The following is a 14759-nucleotide window of genomic DNA, read 5'->3' as shown; positions in this document are numbered from 1 at the left end:
TTCCTACATTCTAATGGGCCTATTATACCTAGATTATTGGGCATAGCTTAATATACCATTATTTATATCAAACTTTTATCTCCTAAACCCTAATTTCCAAGCCAAACTCACGCACAGAATATCATAAGGAACTAGGACTCTCTCCAACAGCAGCAACACGCACACACACCGAGTTAGGGCATGTTCACGTGAGTTTGAAGGACAAAAACGCAGCAAGTTCCCGTCTCTCCACCAACTTCCCTCACGTCAAGGATTGTTTTCGTGCGTGAAACACGCAAAGACACACCTTAATCTTCCTTCACTCATCATTCATACCATATTATGTGTATTTAACATGATTGCATGAAAAATATGATACACTTTCTTATATTTTCGTTTTTATGACAATACACGATCAAAACTTGAGTTTTCTTACTTTTAAATCCATGTTTTTGTTGCAAAAAAGAGCTGCCATGGTAGGGTTATGAAGAGGAGTTTAAGGGTCATAAGAGGCATGGTTAAAGGCTGGACAAGAATGGAATTATGTTGAGCGAAAATTTGGGTTGTAAGAGGGCTAAGGTTTCGATTTGGTGGATAGGAAGGAGCAGGCTGCTAACTGCTGTTGGGACGTGTCTAGAGATCCCTAGGGGGTCGAGTCATGGTCCAAGAGGGGTGAAGTGGCGGCTAGTGCAAGGGCTAGGGCATGGAGCGTGAGGCATGATCGCGTAAGGCTTGTAGGGGTACAACTTATGGTTGCAAGTGCATGGGCTGTATAGGCTGGTCCAGCAGCTTGTTAAGGGCTCTTTCTAGGTCCTAGGAGCGTTGGTCAGGGTCTGGTCCACTCTCGGTTAGGGTCAAGGGTCGAATGAATATATGGTTGGTTAAGGTTAGGGTTTTCGAAATATGGGCAGAAAATTCCAGAGGTTGTGTAGGCTATTCTGAGGATTATAAACGGCTTGAATTTGGTTGAAAAAAGGTTAGTTAGATGTTAATAAGATATGGTTCAAGTTTGGTAAAGTTTGATTAAGTTTTGAGTCAATTCAGGTTAAAACCAAGACGTAGGTTGAAGTTGTAAAACGAATTAAGAAATTAGTTGAGGAGCTTAAGTTTACGACTAAGAAATTTTTATGGGTGTATTTTAAGGTGTTATGTTAAGTTTGGATGGATTTGGGTCGTCTTTTTAAGGTCCAAAGGTAAATTGGGAAAGTTAAGGTTTCAGAGGTAAAACAGTCATTTTACACCTGAAAAATGTTAAATGTCCTGGCAGTGCCCTGAATGCTGTAATGAATGTTAAAATATTTATTTTGAAAGATTACGAAATTTTATGATGAAAAACGATAAATGCTAAAAGATGTGTTGTATGCTTGGTTTAAAAGAAATTGATATTATTGCATTTATTTTTATAAAGTGATGGAAATGAGGAAAAATATTTTGGAAGGGAGTGATTAATTGTAACGGTAAGGAAATGGAGATTCGTGAGGGACGAAGCCCCAGTGGAACCCGTTTATGGGACAAAGCCCCGTGGGAACCCAATGACCGAATTTGATGATATGTAAGACCAAGGCTAAGTTGACGAGTGAGAGTATCGCTGATATCCCCGTCGACTATAGGCCAAGGCACATAACAGAAAAGTGGTTAATGTCGCCTCGCCGCCTGGTACCATGGTTACAGCTGAAATTGATCAATTGACCGAAGGATGAAAGGATGGTCACAATTAATGAACGAAATTAACCTTAAAGGGAATGTATATGTATATGTTTATGAGGAAAGGAAAATGATATGATGAAACGAAAAAAATTTAAAGTATGCATATCATGAAAAGCTATTTTTATTAAAAGTATTTTCATTGTCGTATGTGAATGTATTTGTATTACTTGCTATCATGGTTAAGGTTTGCTGACTCATTAGACCCACTAGGTGTGATTGATACAAGTGAACATGATTTCGATGATGTTGGAGGACTTGATGATTGAACTAGCTGGACTGATGATGCACATAACCCGATGACCTTTGTTAGTTTTTCTGCATTATTATGATTTAAAGATTATTTTAAAGATTTTATGACTTTTATGTTTTTGAGATGTTTTGATAGGAGAGTTTATGCTATTATAGAAAAATGCTAGTTTTAAGTTTGGTTTGACGGTTTACGACTTTATGTTTTGCACTGCGTTCTTTTGGATTTTCAAATAATAGGTTGGTTGGTTTATTTTAAATAACCAAAATTATATATATGTATATACTTATAGTCGGCCGAAAGCATAAAGAAGAAAAAAATTCTATTATATTTTATAAAAAAACGAGTAGTAGACATTTCAAGAACAATCCGGAAAAGGCTCACATGAAGCCTTTCACTTCATCAAATTGAGAACACCAGACATGAACATTCAGAAGTTCATCAAGGATTTTCCGGAGAATGAAACACCATTTGTTTCATCACTCATTGAAGAAGACATCTCCACTAGACGAGCATGTGGATTATGGGTCTATCTCACATATATAGAAAAAATCAAGTTTTCGTTTAAGTTTTATCAAAATTCTGTAAATGAATCTTTTCTGTTAAATATCAAGCTTTGTAGAAGAAATATTTGAAAAAAGAAAAATCTTATGTGGAACAACAAATGGTCAGGAAGAATATATCCAGAATGACCAAACCAGAAAAAGCCAGAATTCAGGAAAAGTTTTGGCTCATATCTGACCGAAAACATAATGCAGAGACAACTCCAACTGGTGAAGACCCACACAAGTCACGTTTTCCCCGAGGACCATAAAAAAGTAAAGATTCCACGACAAAGGTAAAGAATGCATGTGATCTAATACTCCATTAGTGGAGGATGAACCACTCAACCGCCACAATATGGCAAATTACTAACTAGTGGTACACCAACTAAAAGATGTTGTCGGCCACAACTGGTTAAGCAATTCACAAGTTTGAATTCCGGATTTCAAATTTATCAAGACCTATTTATTAAACTAATTTTTTAGGGACAAAGGAGTATAGCTTAATTAAAAATAAGATTTGAGGACCAACAACATAAAAATAAATATATAATTCTCCGTAACTCAAATATTCAAAATTAATAATCCGCCAAGCTACATGGCCATGTTCGAAATAATTCCCAATCCGTTTCAGCCAAATCTGCCAATTGCTGCTGATAGGGTTTTATAAAACCCTAGGACAAGTTGTGGGAGAGATAATTCCCAAATGGATAGCAGCGGCCTCAACGCCAGTGGATTGGAGAAGACATTGCAGGACGGCAAACTTTACCGCCATGTCAATGCGCTCATTGTTGCCCATCTCCGTGACAACAATTTCAATCAGGTTGCTATTTCTTGCGATTGAGTTCAATTATCCAGCGATTTCTGCATATCTACTTAGTTGTGTAGCTACTAGTAATGATATTCTGAGTAACTGAGTTGATATGCATGATCAATGGAAATAAGATGGGAGTTAGGAATCACTTGAAATTTTGGGAAGGAAGTTCTTGTAGTTGGTTTATCTATTAAGAAAGTAAGCAATTTCCAGCCCACATGAACTGCTAACTTGCGAGTTTGCTAGATTGGCATGCTACGTATCATTTATGTTGCTTTGAGCTAAGCGTGAATTTGGGATGAAAATAGATAAGCAAGAATTGTTTGTAAGAATTCAAAATGCCCTGGCAGACTGATTGAGGAAATTGTCATTGTTTGCTGCTAGCGCGAAGGTCACCGCTGTTATCGCTAGAGAACTCTGAGATTTACTTCCTCTTGGGAGCATGCCCATAATTGCCAATGATATACATCTATTTTTGTGCATGGTATTCCCGTAATAAGTTTTTCTGCTCAATTAACACATTCAATTTTTTTTTACTTTTTCCCCCTCTTGTCCAGGCAGCAAGTGCAGTTGCATCAGCTACAATGACACCACTAAATGTTGAAGCACCTCTTAACAAACTCCAGGAGTTGGTTGCCAAGGTTAGTTGGTTTTGTGAATTATTGTGTTTTATATCACACAATCACAAAATTAGAAAATGAAGTAGTAAGAGATTAAAAAGATAATTGTGATGGTTCTATGTTTTCAACAGGGTCTTGCAGTGGAGAAAGATGAGATGCTGAGTGGGGGGGTATCTTCAACTACTTTGTTTGATTCAAGCGTACCTGCTGGATATGGCTCAATACCTGCTCCTCGAGTTGTTGGTGTAGATTTCAGGTGAATCATTTGATCATGCTGTTATGATATGGTATTGACGTGCATGTCTTAAGGCATGCTTGTTTGATGTGAAAATGTTGATTCCATCCCTCTTATATTGAAAATATAGATCTTTAGTTAATAAGATATTGATTATCTGTAGATTTAACCTGCACAGAGCTTGGTATTGATGTCTTTCCACCATGTATAAGAATAGTTGTAAGCTGTATATATCAATAAATAATCAGTTTAGTTTTCGGTTATCAGCATCACGGAACTACTGAAATCAACTGAGCCGTAGGGACTATAATCCAACGAAAAATGTGATTAGTATGTGAGTGAAAGGTTGTCGTTTCCTAGAGGAGCTCCATGGGATGTTAGGGTTAGAAAATCTATAAGATCAACAGTTCCAACCAATTGCAAAATTCTCTTTATAACCATAGATTCATAATGCTCAGAATAGTTCGTTATGTGATAACCTTGAAAGTGATGCATATCTTCCTGTTTTTAAATAACTATAGGTTCATAATGCTCAGAATTTAATGTTCTGATATCTTCTTTTGTTCCTCTATTTTCTTGTTTCGGTGCATATGACATCTTTGCAGCACCAGATAAAACGTCTGCTCTTGTTGTTGCCATTATATTAGTTGCTCGAGGTTACTAATCTGACCAGTGGCGGCACTTTTACGTAGAAATAGAAATTGATATATTATTCAACACCGTTGATCATATTTATTTAATTTGGATTTTTTTTTACCATAGGGATTTGTGATATTTCTAAATGATGAGTATTACAAATGTTTTGTGTTAACCAGTGCTGTGCATGATACAAAAGGAGCATCAAAGACCTTTCCAAAGCATGAAACACGGCATATTTCAGAACACAAGGTAAACAATCCTTGTAAAGTTTAAATGTAGGAACACTACTTCTATTTGGGCAAGAGCTTTTACTTCACTGGAAATATGCTCGAATAATCTCTTTCAGTGAAGTTAAGTTCCATTTATGTAGAATGTTGCTAGATGTGCAAGGTTCAGCCCTGATGGAAGATTTCTTGCAACTGGAAGTGCAGACACGTCAATTAAGCTCTTCGAGGTGTTGATTCCCCCCTAGATACCGACCTGCTCAAATCAATTTTCTCCTGCTCATTGATTTCAGATTTTGTCTCGCAGATATCAAAAGTGAAGCAAATGATGCTTCCGGATACAAGAGATGTTCCCGTGCGACCTGTAACTTGGACATTTTATGATCACTTACAAGTAAACATTCAAAATATATTTTATCTTAATATTCAGCCACATGAAACAAACATATGCTTATATGTCCAGTATTATATCTCTGCGAAGTATTTGATGACGACATTACTTTCTAACTGAGATTCTCTCTCAAGTAAGACATGTGCGTTCCTCCATTTCTAATGGGCTTATCTTACGGCTGCAGCCTATCAATGATTTGGATTTCCATCCTCAAAACCCTATTTTGATTTCTGGTGCCAAGGATCGCACAATAAAGTATGTTATATTTGTCTTTGAAATTATTTTGGTGCTCACCATGGATTGGAAAAATTTATTGGTCTTCACATCTAATGAAAAAAGTTTAAGAGAGGGAGGGCATGTGCGGATTTGGGATCCTCGCCATGAGTAATATATACAATGATAAACACTATAGGTTTAATTAGACAAAACAATTTTTGTTTTCAGATTGTGGGACACGTAGTAGGTTGTTTACAAATTTTCTTTCAGCAAGTAGCCAAATACCTTATGTTCCTGTTTGAACCAACATAGGACTAGTTAATCCTCAATTAGGATTCAACTTAGGACCATAGCATGCGCATGTCATTTTAAATAGCCACCCTGTTTTCTTGCCCAAATTTGATGTATCTAGGGTGATTGACTTGGATTTCACCTCCAATTGCCTTTTGATGTCAAATGTGACATAAATAATTTCCTATAAATATTTTCCATGTCAAATAATCTATAAAATTAAGTTAACACTACAATTACAGTTAAATCCTAAAACCCATGGTTAAAAACCATAAAATCACTTCAAAGCTACCAACAAATTATTAATATGTACTAATCCAAATGTGAGTTATAAAACCTGTACCAACTTTATGGTCGGCATCATGCTTTTGTGCTCTAGGACACAACATAACAATGCCACGAGACTTGAGGAAAGGCATGAAGTACTTTTATTGTGTTGGATGATCAATCCAACAATCAAAATAATAGAACTTTTGGGCGACAACTTTGGTGAATCCAAATGTGCATCTTTGTAAATACGATTTTGTGCTAGGCTTAATCAAATTTTGGCATGGTTCTCCAACAAGCTGGAGTATCCCAATAATAGCCGAAATATGCATACTACTGTTGTATGTGTGGGTGTGGCCATCTATAATTTAATGTAATATCCCCAAAATACATGAACACCAGAACACATATATCTGACCGACATAAAGCATACACGCAGACACATGTATGTGTGTGAGGGACGGGACATATAAATCTCCAAAAGGTTCGCAGTGAAGCCATTGATAACTACAGAAGTAGTAACATTTCTCAATGCAAAAGGGTACTACAACTGCTCCTAGTCCACCTGCTATTACCAATGCTAGTCGACTTCCAACCCTTGTCATAGACTCCTCATGAACAGGATTGCCTTCTTTTTACATTTTGTCAGTATTCATACCGATACTTATATGTCAAACTACCTTAAACACCATGATCACCCAATGATAATGGGTGTTATAGAGGGAGAGAAATTTAGGGTTGATGTGCTGCACGAGACATTTATATGACGCTTTGCAATACCAGGTTCTTTGATTTTTCAAGACCGGTTGCAAGGAAGGCATTCAGAATTATTCAGGTTATCATTTCTTATATTTGCCCATATTTAAATATGGTGTTTGGTTATGAAGATTGTAATTATTGTTATGTCCTTATGTTTGTCATAGATCTGAATTTTCTCATCGTTCAACAGGATACTCACAATGTGAGGTCTGTATCTTTTCATCCATCTGGAGATTTTCTTTTGGCAGGTTATTATTTTAATTTTTATTGCAACAGTGGGGTTATTGTTATTTGACTCTGTAAACTGTTATGTTTTTTATTGAACACATTGTGTGTTGTGGTTGAAAAATCGGAATCTTATAAAGCTTCAGTTAATTACAGGAACTGACCATCCAATCCCACACTTGTACGATGTTAACACCTTTCAGTGCTACCTTCCAGCAACTGTTCAAGAGATTGGTGCCAGTGGAGCCATAAATCAGGTATTATCCTTCAAAAAATGAAGGATCCGATCTTCCATCGTGTTTCCTGTCTCTGTTGAGCTGTATCTCTCAAATTGCTTTCTTATGCAGATCAGGTATTCATCAACAGGTGGCATTTATGTTACAGCATCAAAAGATGGTGCCATTCGTATTTGGGATGGGGTAACTGGTCATTGTATCCGTTCGATTCTGAATGCACATGGAACAGCAGAAACCACCAGTGCAAATTTCACGAAAGATCAAAGGTAGAGATTGGATAATATTACAGTCTGTATGGAGTTCTTTGTCCTTGTGAACCGCAACTCTTTCAAGAGATACATCAATATTACCGCATTTTTACTTATTCTAGGACCTGTGTGCATAAATTCTGCTTAATATCTCATTTTGAGTTTTTTCTTAGGTATCTTCTCTCATCTGGAAAGGATTCCGTCGTAAATCTCTGGGAAGTTGGCACGGGTAGATTAGTCAAACAATATTTTGGATCCACTCATACACAGTTGCGGTGCCAAGTAGGTTATTTTTCATGATTGTTGTCGCACTACCCAATTTTCATTGCATCAAATGTTCCTTTGATATGTAGTTTTATTTTTCTGCTTGTCAACATATATCTACTGGCTGGAAAGCTTTACAATTATTGAAGTTTTTGCAAATTATTTTTGGGCTCAACTCCCTTAATGCCGTGGGCTCTAGAACAAGATTAGTTCATATTTTTGTCAACCAACTTTTATAAATAGAAATTAGTGAAAATCCCTTCCTAGTTGCATCAGAGCAGGGTCTAATTATTCATTTTTATTTGCTGCTGGAGTTTGGACAATCATGCGTGGATACCTTTTTTTTATGCAAAATTTGTTTTGGAAGATAATGACTAGGTAATGTCATGCATCACAAAATATTTTATCACTAAATTTCAGTGTTTATTATTGCTGCATCGATTGAGGTTATGCATTTCAAACTTAATAATCAAATTATGGTACACGTACTTGTACATTGATTTATGTTGAATAAGTTCCATCAAAACATTTTATGTCGCAGGCTGTCTTTAATGTAACGGAAGAATTTGTTCTCTCCATCGATGAAGCGAGTAATGAGGTTGTTTCCCGTATGAATGTTAACAGTTGATTCAGGTTCTTTTACGCTACACCCAATGATATACGTAAAGGTGTTATCTAGAGTACCATTGGATTATATACATCTTGTATTGGTCTTATCAACTTATGCATCTCCCTTGTGATAATGCAATGGTAATCAGTGCACCCGGCATATATTGGCGGATGGGGGTGTTAGTATAGAGAGTTCCAAATTCTTCCCTTCGTGATTGGTGATATTTTTTGCTCTGCAGATTGTTATATGGGATGCTCTTACGACTGAGAGAGTAGCTAGATGGCCATCAAACCATATTGGCATGCCTCGTTGGCTCGAGCATTCCCCCGTAGAGTCATCATTTGTCACATGTGGAACTGACAGGTCATTGAGATTCTGGAAAGAAACCTGAATGAAAAAAGTTAGAAAAACTCCCACAACTTGAATTGTTAGGTGGTTTACACTCGTTACAAGTTGTGATGAGAGTTTTGGGGACGTCCAATTAGTGCAGTTGTTGAGTCCTAGGTTCAATATAGATACATCATGCATGTAAAATCACCAACACGTCCAAGTTTTTCACAAACACGTGTATCATTGTTAAATTGTGCTTGGTTACTTGGAATTGAATGCTTGGAATATGGACTTTACCCTTCAAATTTGGATGCAAGTGCTTTCAATTTTTGATAATTTCAAGCTTCTATTTACCTTTGCAGATGCTGCATCTCTCGGCTAAAGCTTCTTTAAATGACACTAAAGAGAGAATAAAAATTAAGAGCTGATGGAAGTTGCCATTATGCGAGTAACATATGCGTAGCAGCGTATTTGAGAATCAACATCATACAATAACTGTTAATAAAAAAAACAGAAAAGAAAAAACAATCAATTATCGTTCTTGAAAATGATGTGATTTTAATTATTAACATCAGTTTCAAGTGCTGTTGCGTCCAAAGTAATTCAACATAATAAAATTAATGAACTAATACATCCGGTGTGAAATTTTATTTCATTATGGAAACAAAAAAAGTTGACCTTGTGGCTATGCCCCAGATTCATGTCAGAAACAAACTAAGAAGCGTCTCGAAGTTTAGCCGTGAAAATGTAATCAGAAACCGATATTCTTGTCTCCGCCTTTCAAAATCTGCACTTGGATGGATTCATGAAGGAAACCGATGAATTCGGTAAGCTGCAGGCAATGGTTGTAAAGAAAATCAACATAGGGTAACCATCAATCATTTTGATACCAGACTGTTGCGAAAAAACGAACAGGAAACAAACCTTCCATGCATGGAAGCAACTACAACTTATAAATTTAAGGACATTTTTACAGTAGCGGAGCATGCTTATCTAAAAGCACTCATCTAAACACGTCACTATGTTGATGCAAAACAACTATGTTTACACATTGTATGTGGTGATTGAAATAAACAAATTGATCTAAACAAACAGAAGTAATTGCTATCGGTGGTACACATTATAACAGCTGCTATGGCAAGAAATTGTACAAGTATGAATCATTCTGTGGAAATTTAGAACCACTCGAAACAATGAAGGTTCCATTAAAACTTTAAGACTCCCAAGTCCCAATGCAGGTTTCAAACAAAATTAAACCATCAGACTTGCTGGAGCACAAATGGCACAGATTTTAATACAGTTGACTGAAGAAAAATTCATCCTCAACCAGGACCTGAACCTAAAACAGTACTCAACCAATCTCTGGTAAGTATATAGTGATATCACACTGAGAGGGATATTGATACAACAGCATTAGCCAAACTTTAGTTTTTAAACTGAAAAGCAAACAATACAGAAGAGTATCTAGTGCAAGTTTGGAACTACACCAACCTTCAGCCAAGTGCCATCCATTAGAGAGAGATTCAGTTCCAAAATATAAACATGAGGCTCGCTAAAATAGCCACACGATGGGAATACATTCAATTTGGATGCGTACGGAGAATCGGAGATATTTGAAGTGGTTTAACTGACTATTTGTTGATAAAGCACGATTTTTGTTGATAAAGCACTAAAATCGATTAAACAAAAAAGTGCAAGCAAAAACAATATAATGTTTTTTAAAAAGGTATATAATTTTTATGACATGCATAAAATACGATATCACCATACAAAAGGAGGGAAGAACAACTCAGAATGCAGAAACAGTTTGACATAAAAATGTAATTGAACTCATGCTCGTGAACAAAGTATACATCACTTCACCAAAGATAGTGTCCAGACTACAAAGTAGTACCCACTAAAAGCACGTGGCAAGCCTTATTAAGGACATCCAAAAAACATAGAAACACGAGGACCTTTTTCCCCTTATGATTCACTCGATTTCTCAGTTTCTCTCTCTTTGTTTTTCTTTTTCCAATTCATATGATCATCACATAAATAGATTCAGAGCTACACATATCTTACCCGAGAAAGACAGCACAACACAATTTTCCGAGGAAAATAACATGCAAGGATATCACATAAAGTGAGATTTTCAACAAAAAGCAAGAACATAATTAAAAATAGAGTGGACTGTCTTAGAAGTTAGAACAAACTATAAACTTGATAAACAGATGAGAAAGCTGATAATAAAGAATTTGATCAACTTTACCTCCTCCAAAATTGTTTGTTATACACTCCAACGCTAAAGAGATTAACTAATAAGCTCGACGTGTTGCCCGCTTTGGCTTCTTCACGAAACTCAACCTGATCTTTCTAAGCCGTCTTCTTTTCCTAGCCATCTTCTCGGGCAGTGTCTCCCTTTTCTTCTCCTTCTTTGCAGTAGTAGCTTTCTTCTTCACAAATCTAGGATCCACCTTGTATGCTTTTGGCTCAACAGGTACCCCATTGCTCTCAGCTTCTTTGTAAAGTACATTCGCCTTATCCAGACGTCCATGAGCACACAACTTTCCCATGAGCAAGTCGAAAGTTTTAATGCCCGGTTCATGACCCTCCTCCTTCATCTTTGCAAAAACACTCATAGCATGATCTATTCTTTCGATCCCACACAAAATCTTCAAAAACTCATAATAAGACTTCTTATCTAGAGCATATCCAGCAGATTTCATTCTATCCATCATCTCATCACCTTCCCCGAGTCGTGCAGCCTGATATAAACTCTTAATTAGCACAAGGAATGTAGTATCATTGGGGTAACATCCCCATTCCCCCATCCTAGAGAAAAGTTTCATCGCATCTTCAGTTTTTCTAATCTTACATAAATTAGTAATCAGCACATTGAATGTCTCCACATCACGTGGAACACCCTTTCTTTCCATTTCAATCAACACGTTTTCTGCCTCGGATTGAAGTATGAATGGATCCTTCTTTCGGCAAAGCCTACAAACACAATCTAACATGGAGTTGTACGCATATGTACCAATCTCAAATCCTCCCCTACGCATTTCATCAACCAATCTTTTAGCTTCATCAAATTTCCCAGCCACGCACCACCCATCTATCAGCGTGTCACATATGTACTCATCTGGAAAGAATTCACTAGCCAAACTCTTGACCATTTTTTCAGCATAACTAGCATATCCACGCTCACATAGACTCGTAACAATCAACTTCAATGAATCCACATTCCTCGAGAATCTATAATCTTCTTCCATTCTATCAAACAATGACACTACGTGTGTTGGCCTGCCAGCCCTAACCAGCCTATCGACAAGAGCCTCGAGACATTTAATCCCAGCTTCTCCACAGCCATCAACAAGAACTTCATGGGCCGCCTTGAAATCTTTCCTTCTACCAAAATAATCAACAAAGTAGGAATAAACCTCATCGCCGAGATGAAAATCAGGTTTTGACTTAGACCACTTGAAGAAATCAAGGGCCGCTCGCCCTGCATCAGGTGAAATATTCAGTGTGGCAAGGATCAGCGCGGGGGTGATGGCGATGTGAGAGAAGGAAAGATCCAGTCTTTGAGGCAAAGGGAGAGGCTCCTCGTCTGGGGTTTTCAGAAGCTCAGCGGAAAAATCTTCTGCAACGTTTTTATTTTCCTCTTCATTCTTTTCTGCGTTATTATTGAAGCTCCCGCCATCATTTGTAACGGAAGAGAAAATTCTCAATGAAGAGTGCCGTGGGGAGAAAAACTGGAGAGTAGAGGCAGCCGAAGTCGACGTGGGAAACGGTCGAAGGAGCGGCGGCGGCGGAGGTTGGTGGAGAAGATTTGGCCGCGCAGAGAAGCAGCGAAGTAGTTGGCGTAATTGGAGTGGCGTTAATGGTGATGTGGGCTTACGCATTTTCAGTGTGAGAGAACAGTAAATTGGAATCAGGGAATTTCAGGGTTTAACGGGGGGAAGACTAGTAATCTGATGTGGCGAGGTGCACAGTAGTTAAGGTGGGGTTCTGTATTTGAGCCCTTAATATAGAGATGTTAATAACGACAAGGCTAAACCCAAGACATGAGGCATGTCTCATGAAAAAAACTTTGACCTATTACATGTCCTACCTCAGTTAAATATTCTTCGGACTCATCCCACCCGAATACGAAATGGGGCTGGGTAGACCCGTGAGACCCGAATTTTTTTAAATGAAAACAGTAATCTTTTTATCACATGACTGAATTATGAAACAAAAAAACCTCTAAATACAACACAATAGAAAACTAATTCATGTCTTCGAGCACACTTAATAATAACAAACAAAGTATTTTCACGACATAATGAATTACATAAAAAAAGAGTTACTAGCTCTCCAAAAAAAAGTCTTGACATATCTAAAAATAACTCATAACAGAACTTAAACAGATCAATGTAAAATCATCGAGTAAGAAATCTTTCAGACACAGTCTTCATAATCATCTTCCTCTTCATCAAAAATGGTGGGACGAGTTGGTAAATTACTTGAAAAATTACTTACAAAATTAAAGAGAGAAAGTATATTGACAAAATAAAACTATAATTTAAAGAGAGAAAGTACAATAACAAAATTAAAATGAAAGTAAAATAACAAAATACAAATGTAATTTATTTACCTTCCGCCTCACCTCACAACCATATTCGCGAGTACATCAATTTATATTCACATATATGGGTAGGGGTGTCAAAATGCGACACGACCCGTTAACCCGACACGACCCAACACGAAAAAAATCAGGTTCGGGTTGGGGTTTTTCGGGTTCGGGTTGGGTTCGAGTTGGGTGGGTTCGGGTTAGTGCTATGTTATACGGGTTTCGGGTTGGGTCACGGGTTGACCCGAATTTTTTTTAAAAAAAAATATTACTTATATTTTTATATATTGTATGTTTGAACAAAATTTATTGTATATTTATATGATAAATTTTCATCATTTAATATTTATTTGTATTTTTTTATTTTTTTAACAATTGTTTATTTGATTTAGTAAATATACTTTTAATTTTCTACGATTAAACTTTCAAATTTAAATCGAAAATTTTGTTATTATGTGTTTAAATTAAAATATTACTATTATTTTTTATTTTTTCGAATTTTTTTCATTAATTTTTTTAAAAAAAATAAAAAAAATTCGGGTTAGGCGGGTTAAACGGGTTGAGTCGGGTTAGACGGGTTCGTGTTCGGGTTGGGGGTTTTTGAGTTGCTTCAGGTTCGGGTTAGGTTCGGGTTGGGAAAAAAAATAAAAAAATTTCGCGGGTTGACCCGAAACCCGACCCACCCGACTCGATTTACACCCCTATATATGGGGCGGGTATGGGACGGATATTATAGGACCCATGATCCGCCCCCTACCCAGACGAGTCTCAAAAATTGGACCTGAGAGCCGTCCCATGACCCATTTAGTATGCCCAAACCCGCCCCGTCTAGGACGGGTCCATTGCAGGTCTAGGTAAAACCTGGACCTATTGACATCCCTACCTTAATCTATCTTTAGACCTAATTACCCTTCCTTTTTATAAAATTCTAAAAACATAAAATCAACTAAAAAAATATGAATACATCTTTTTTTAAAAAAAATAAAACATATTTTTGTAAAAAANAAATATTACATTCCAATTTTTTTTTAAATTTTAAATATTAGAAAAATTTATATGAGACGATGTCTCACATAGTTGACGTCTCTCACCAAAAGACATGCTCTGAACTATATAATTCAATCTTTGTATTTAAAATTATTTTCTCTATTCATTCACAAATTCATTCATATCCATCATGTACATTAATTTCTTCAAATAATTTTTTACATCCTATTGAAGCACTCCTCTTATAAGTGTAAAATGATAACTTTATTTATAAAAATGGTTAAATAAATATCAACGTTCATCGATCCAACTAGCGAGAGTATAGATTATT

At 36.6% G+C, this 14759-nt stretch overlaps 2 protein-coding genes across 2 annotated transcripts; one reads left to right on the top strand and one right to left on the bottom strand.

The window, feature by feature from the left end:
- The first annotated feature begins 3048 nt into the window (after positions 1 to 3048).
- On the top strand, positions 3049 to 9131 carry LOC140958649 (cleavage stimulation factor subunit 50). The gene is made up of 14 exons (XM_073416169.1): positions 3049 to 3298; positions 3847 to 3930; positions 4041 to 4165; positions 4960 to 5032; positions 5154 to 5237; positions 5315 to 5401; positions 5583 to 5653; positions 6956 to 7007; positions 7122 to 7179; positions 7313 to 7413; positions 7504 to 7658; positions 7814 to 7922; positions 8446 to 8502; positions 8753 to 9131. The coding sequence occupies exons 1-14, from the start codon at positions 3182 to 3184 to the stop codon at positions 8903 to 8905; spliced, it is 1326 nt and encodes a 441-aa protein (XP_073272270.1). The 5' UTR covers positions 3049 to 3181; the 3' UTR covers positions 8906 to 9131.
- Positions 9132 to 9416: 285 nt separating this feature from the next.
- Positions 9417 to 12787, bottom strand: LOC140958648 (small ribosomal subunit protein mL104 (rPPR9)). The gene is made up of 2 exons (XM_073416168.1): positions 11096 to 12787; positions 9417 to 9676 (listed from the first exon to the last, which is right to left on the bottom strand). The coding sequence occupies exon 1, from the start codon at positions 12729 to 12731 to the stop codon at positions 11142 to 11144; it is 1590 nt and encodes a 529-aa protein (XP_073272269.1). The 5' UTR covers positions 12732 to 12787; the 3' UTR covers positions 9417 to 9676; positions 11096 to 11141.
- Positions 12788 to 14759: the final 1972 nt, after the last annotated feature.

Source organism: Primulina huaijiensis, chromosome 15 (assembly GCF_012295235.1).
Source record: "Primulina huaijiensis isolate GDHJ02 chromosome 15, ASM1229523v2, whole genome shotgun sequence".
Classification (NCBI taxonomy): Eukaryota; Viridiplantae; Streptophyta; class Magnoliopsida; order Lamiales; family Gesneriaceae; genus Primulina; species Primulina huaijiensis.
This window is presented reverse-complemented; position numbering and strand designations above follow the sequence as displayed.

Bases quoted from the DNA above. Each gene is read 5' to 3' on its own strand.
- LOC140958649 (XM_073416169.1), top strand. From the start codon at position 3,182: ATGGATAGCAGCGGCCTCAACGCCAGTGGATTGGAGAAGACATTGCAG. The intron at 4,166-4,959 runs GTGAATCATTTG...TGTGTTAACCAG, and splicing joins GTTGTTGGTGTAGATTTCAG to TGCTGTGCATGATACAAAAG. The intron at 8,503-8,752 runs GTTGTTTCCCGT...TTTGCTCTGCAG, and splicing joins TCGATGAAGCGAGTAATGAG to ATTGTTATATGGGATGCTCT.
- LOC140958648 (XM_073416168.1), bottom strand. From the start codon at position 12,731: ATGCGTAAGCCCACATCACCATTAACGCCACTCCAATTACGCCAACTA.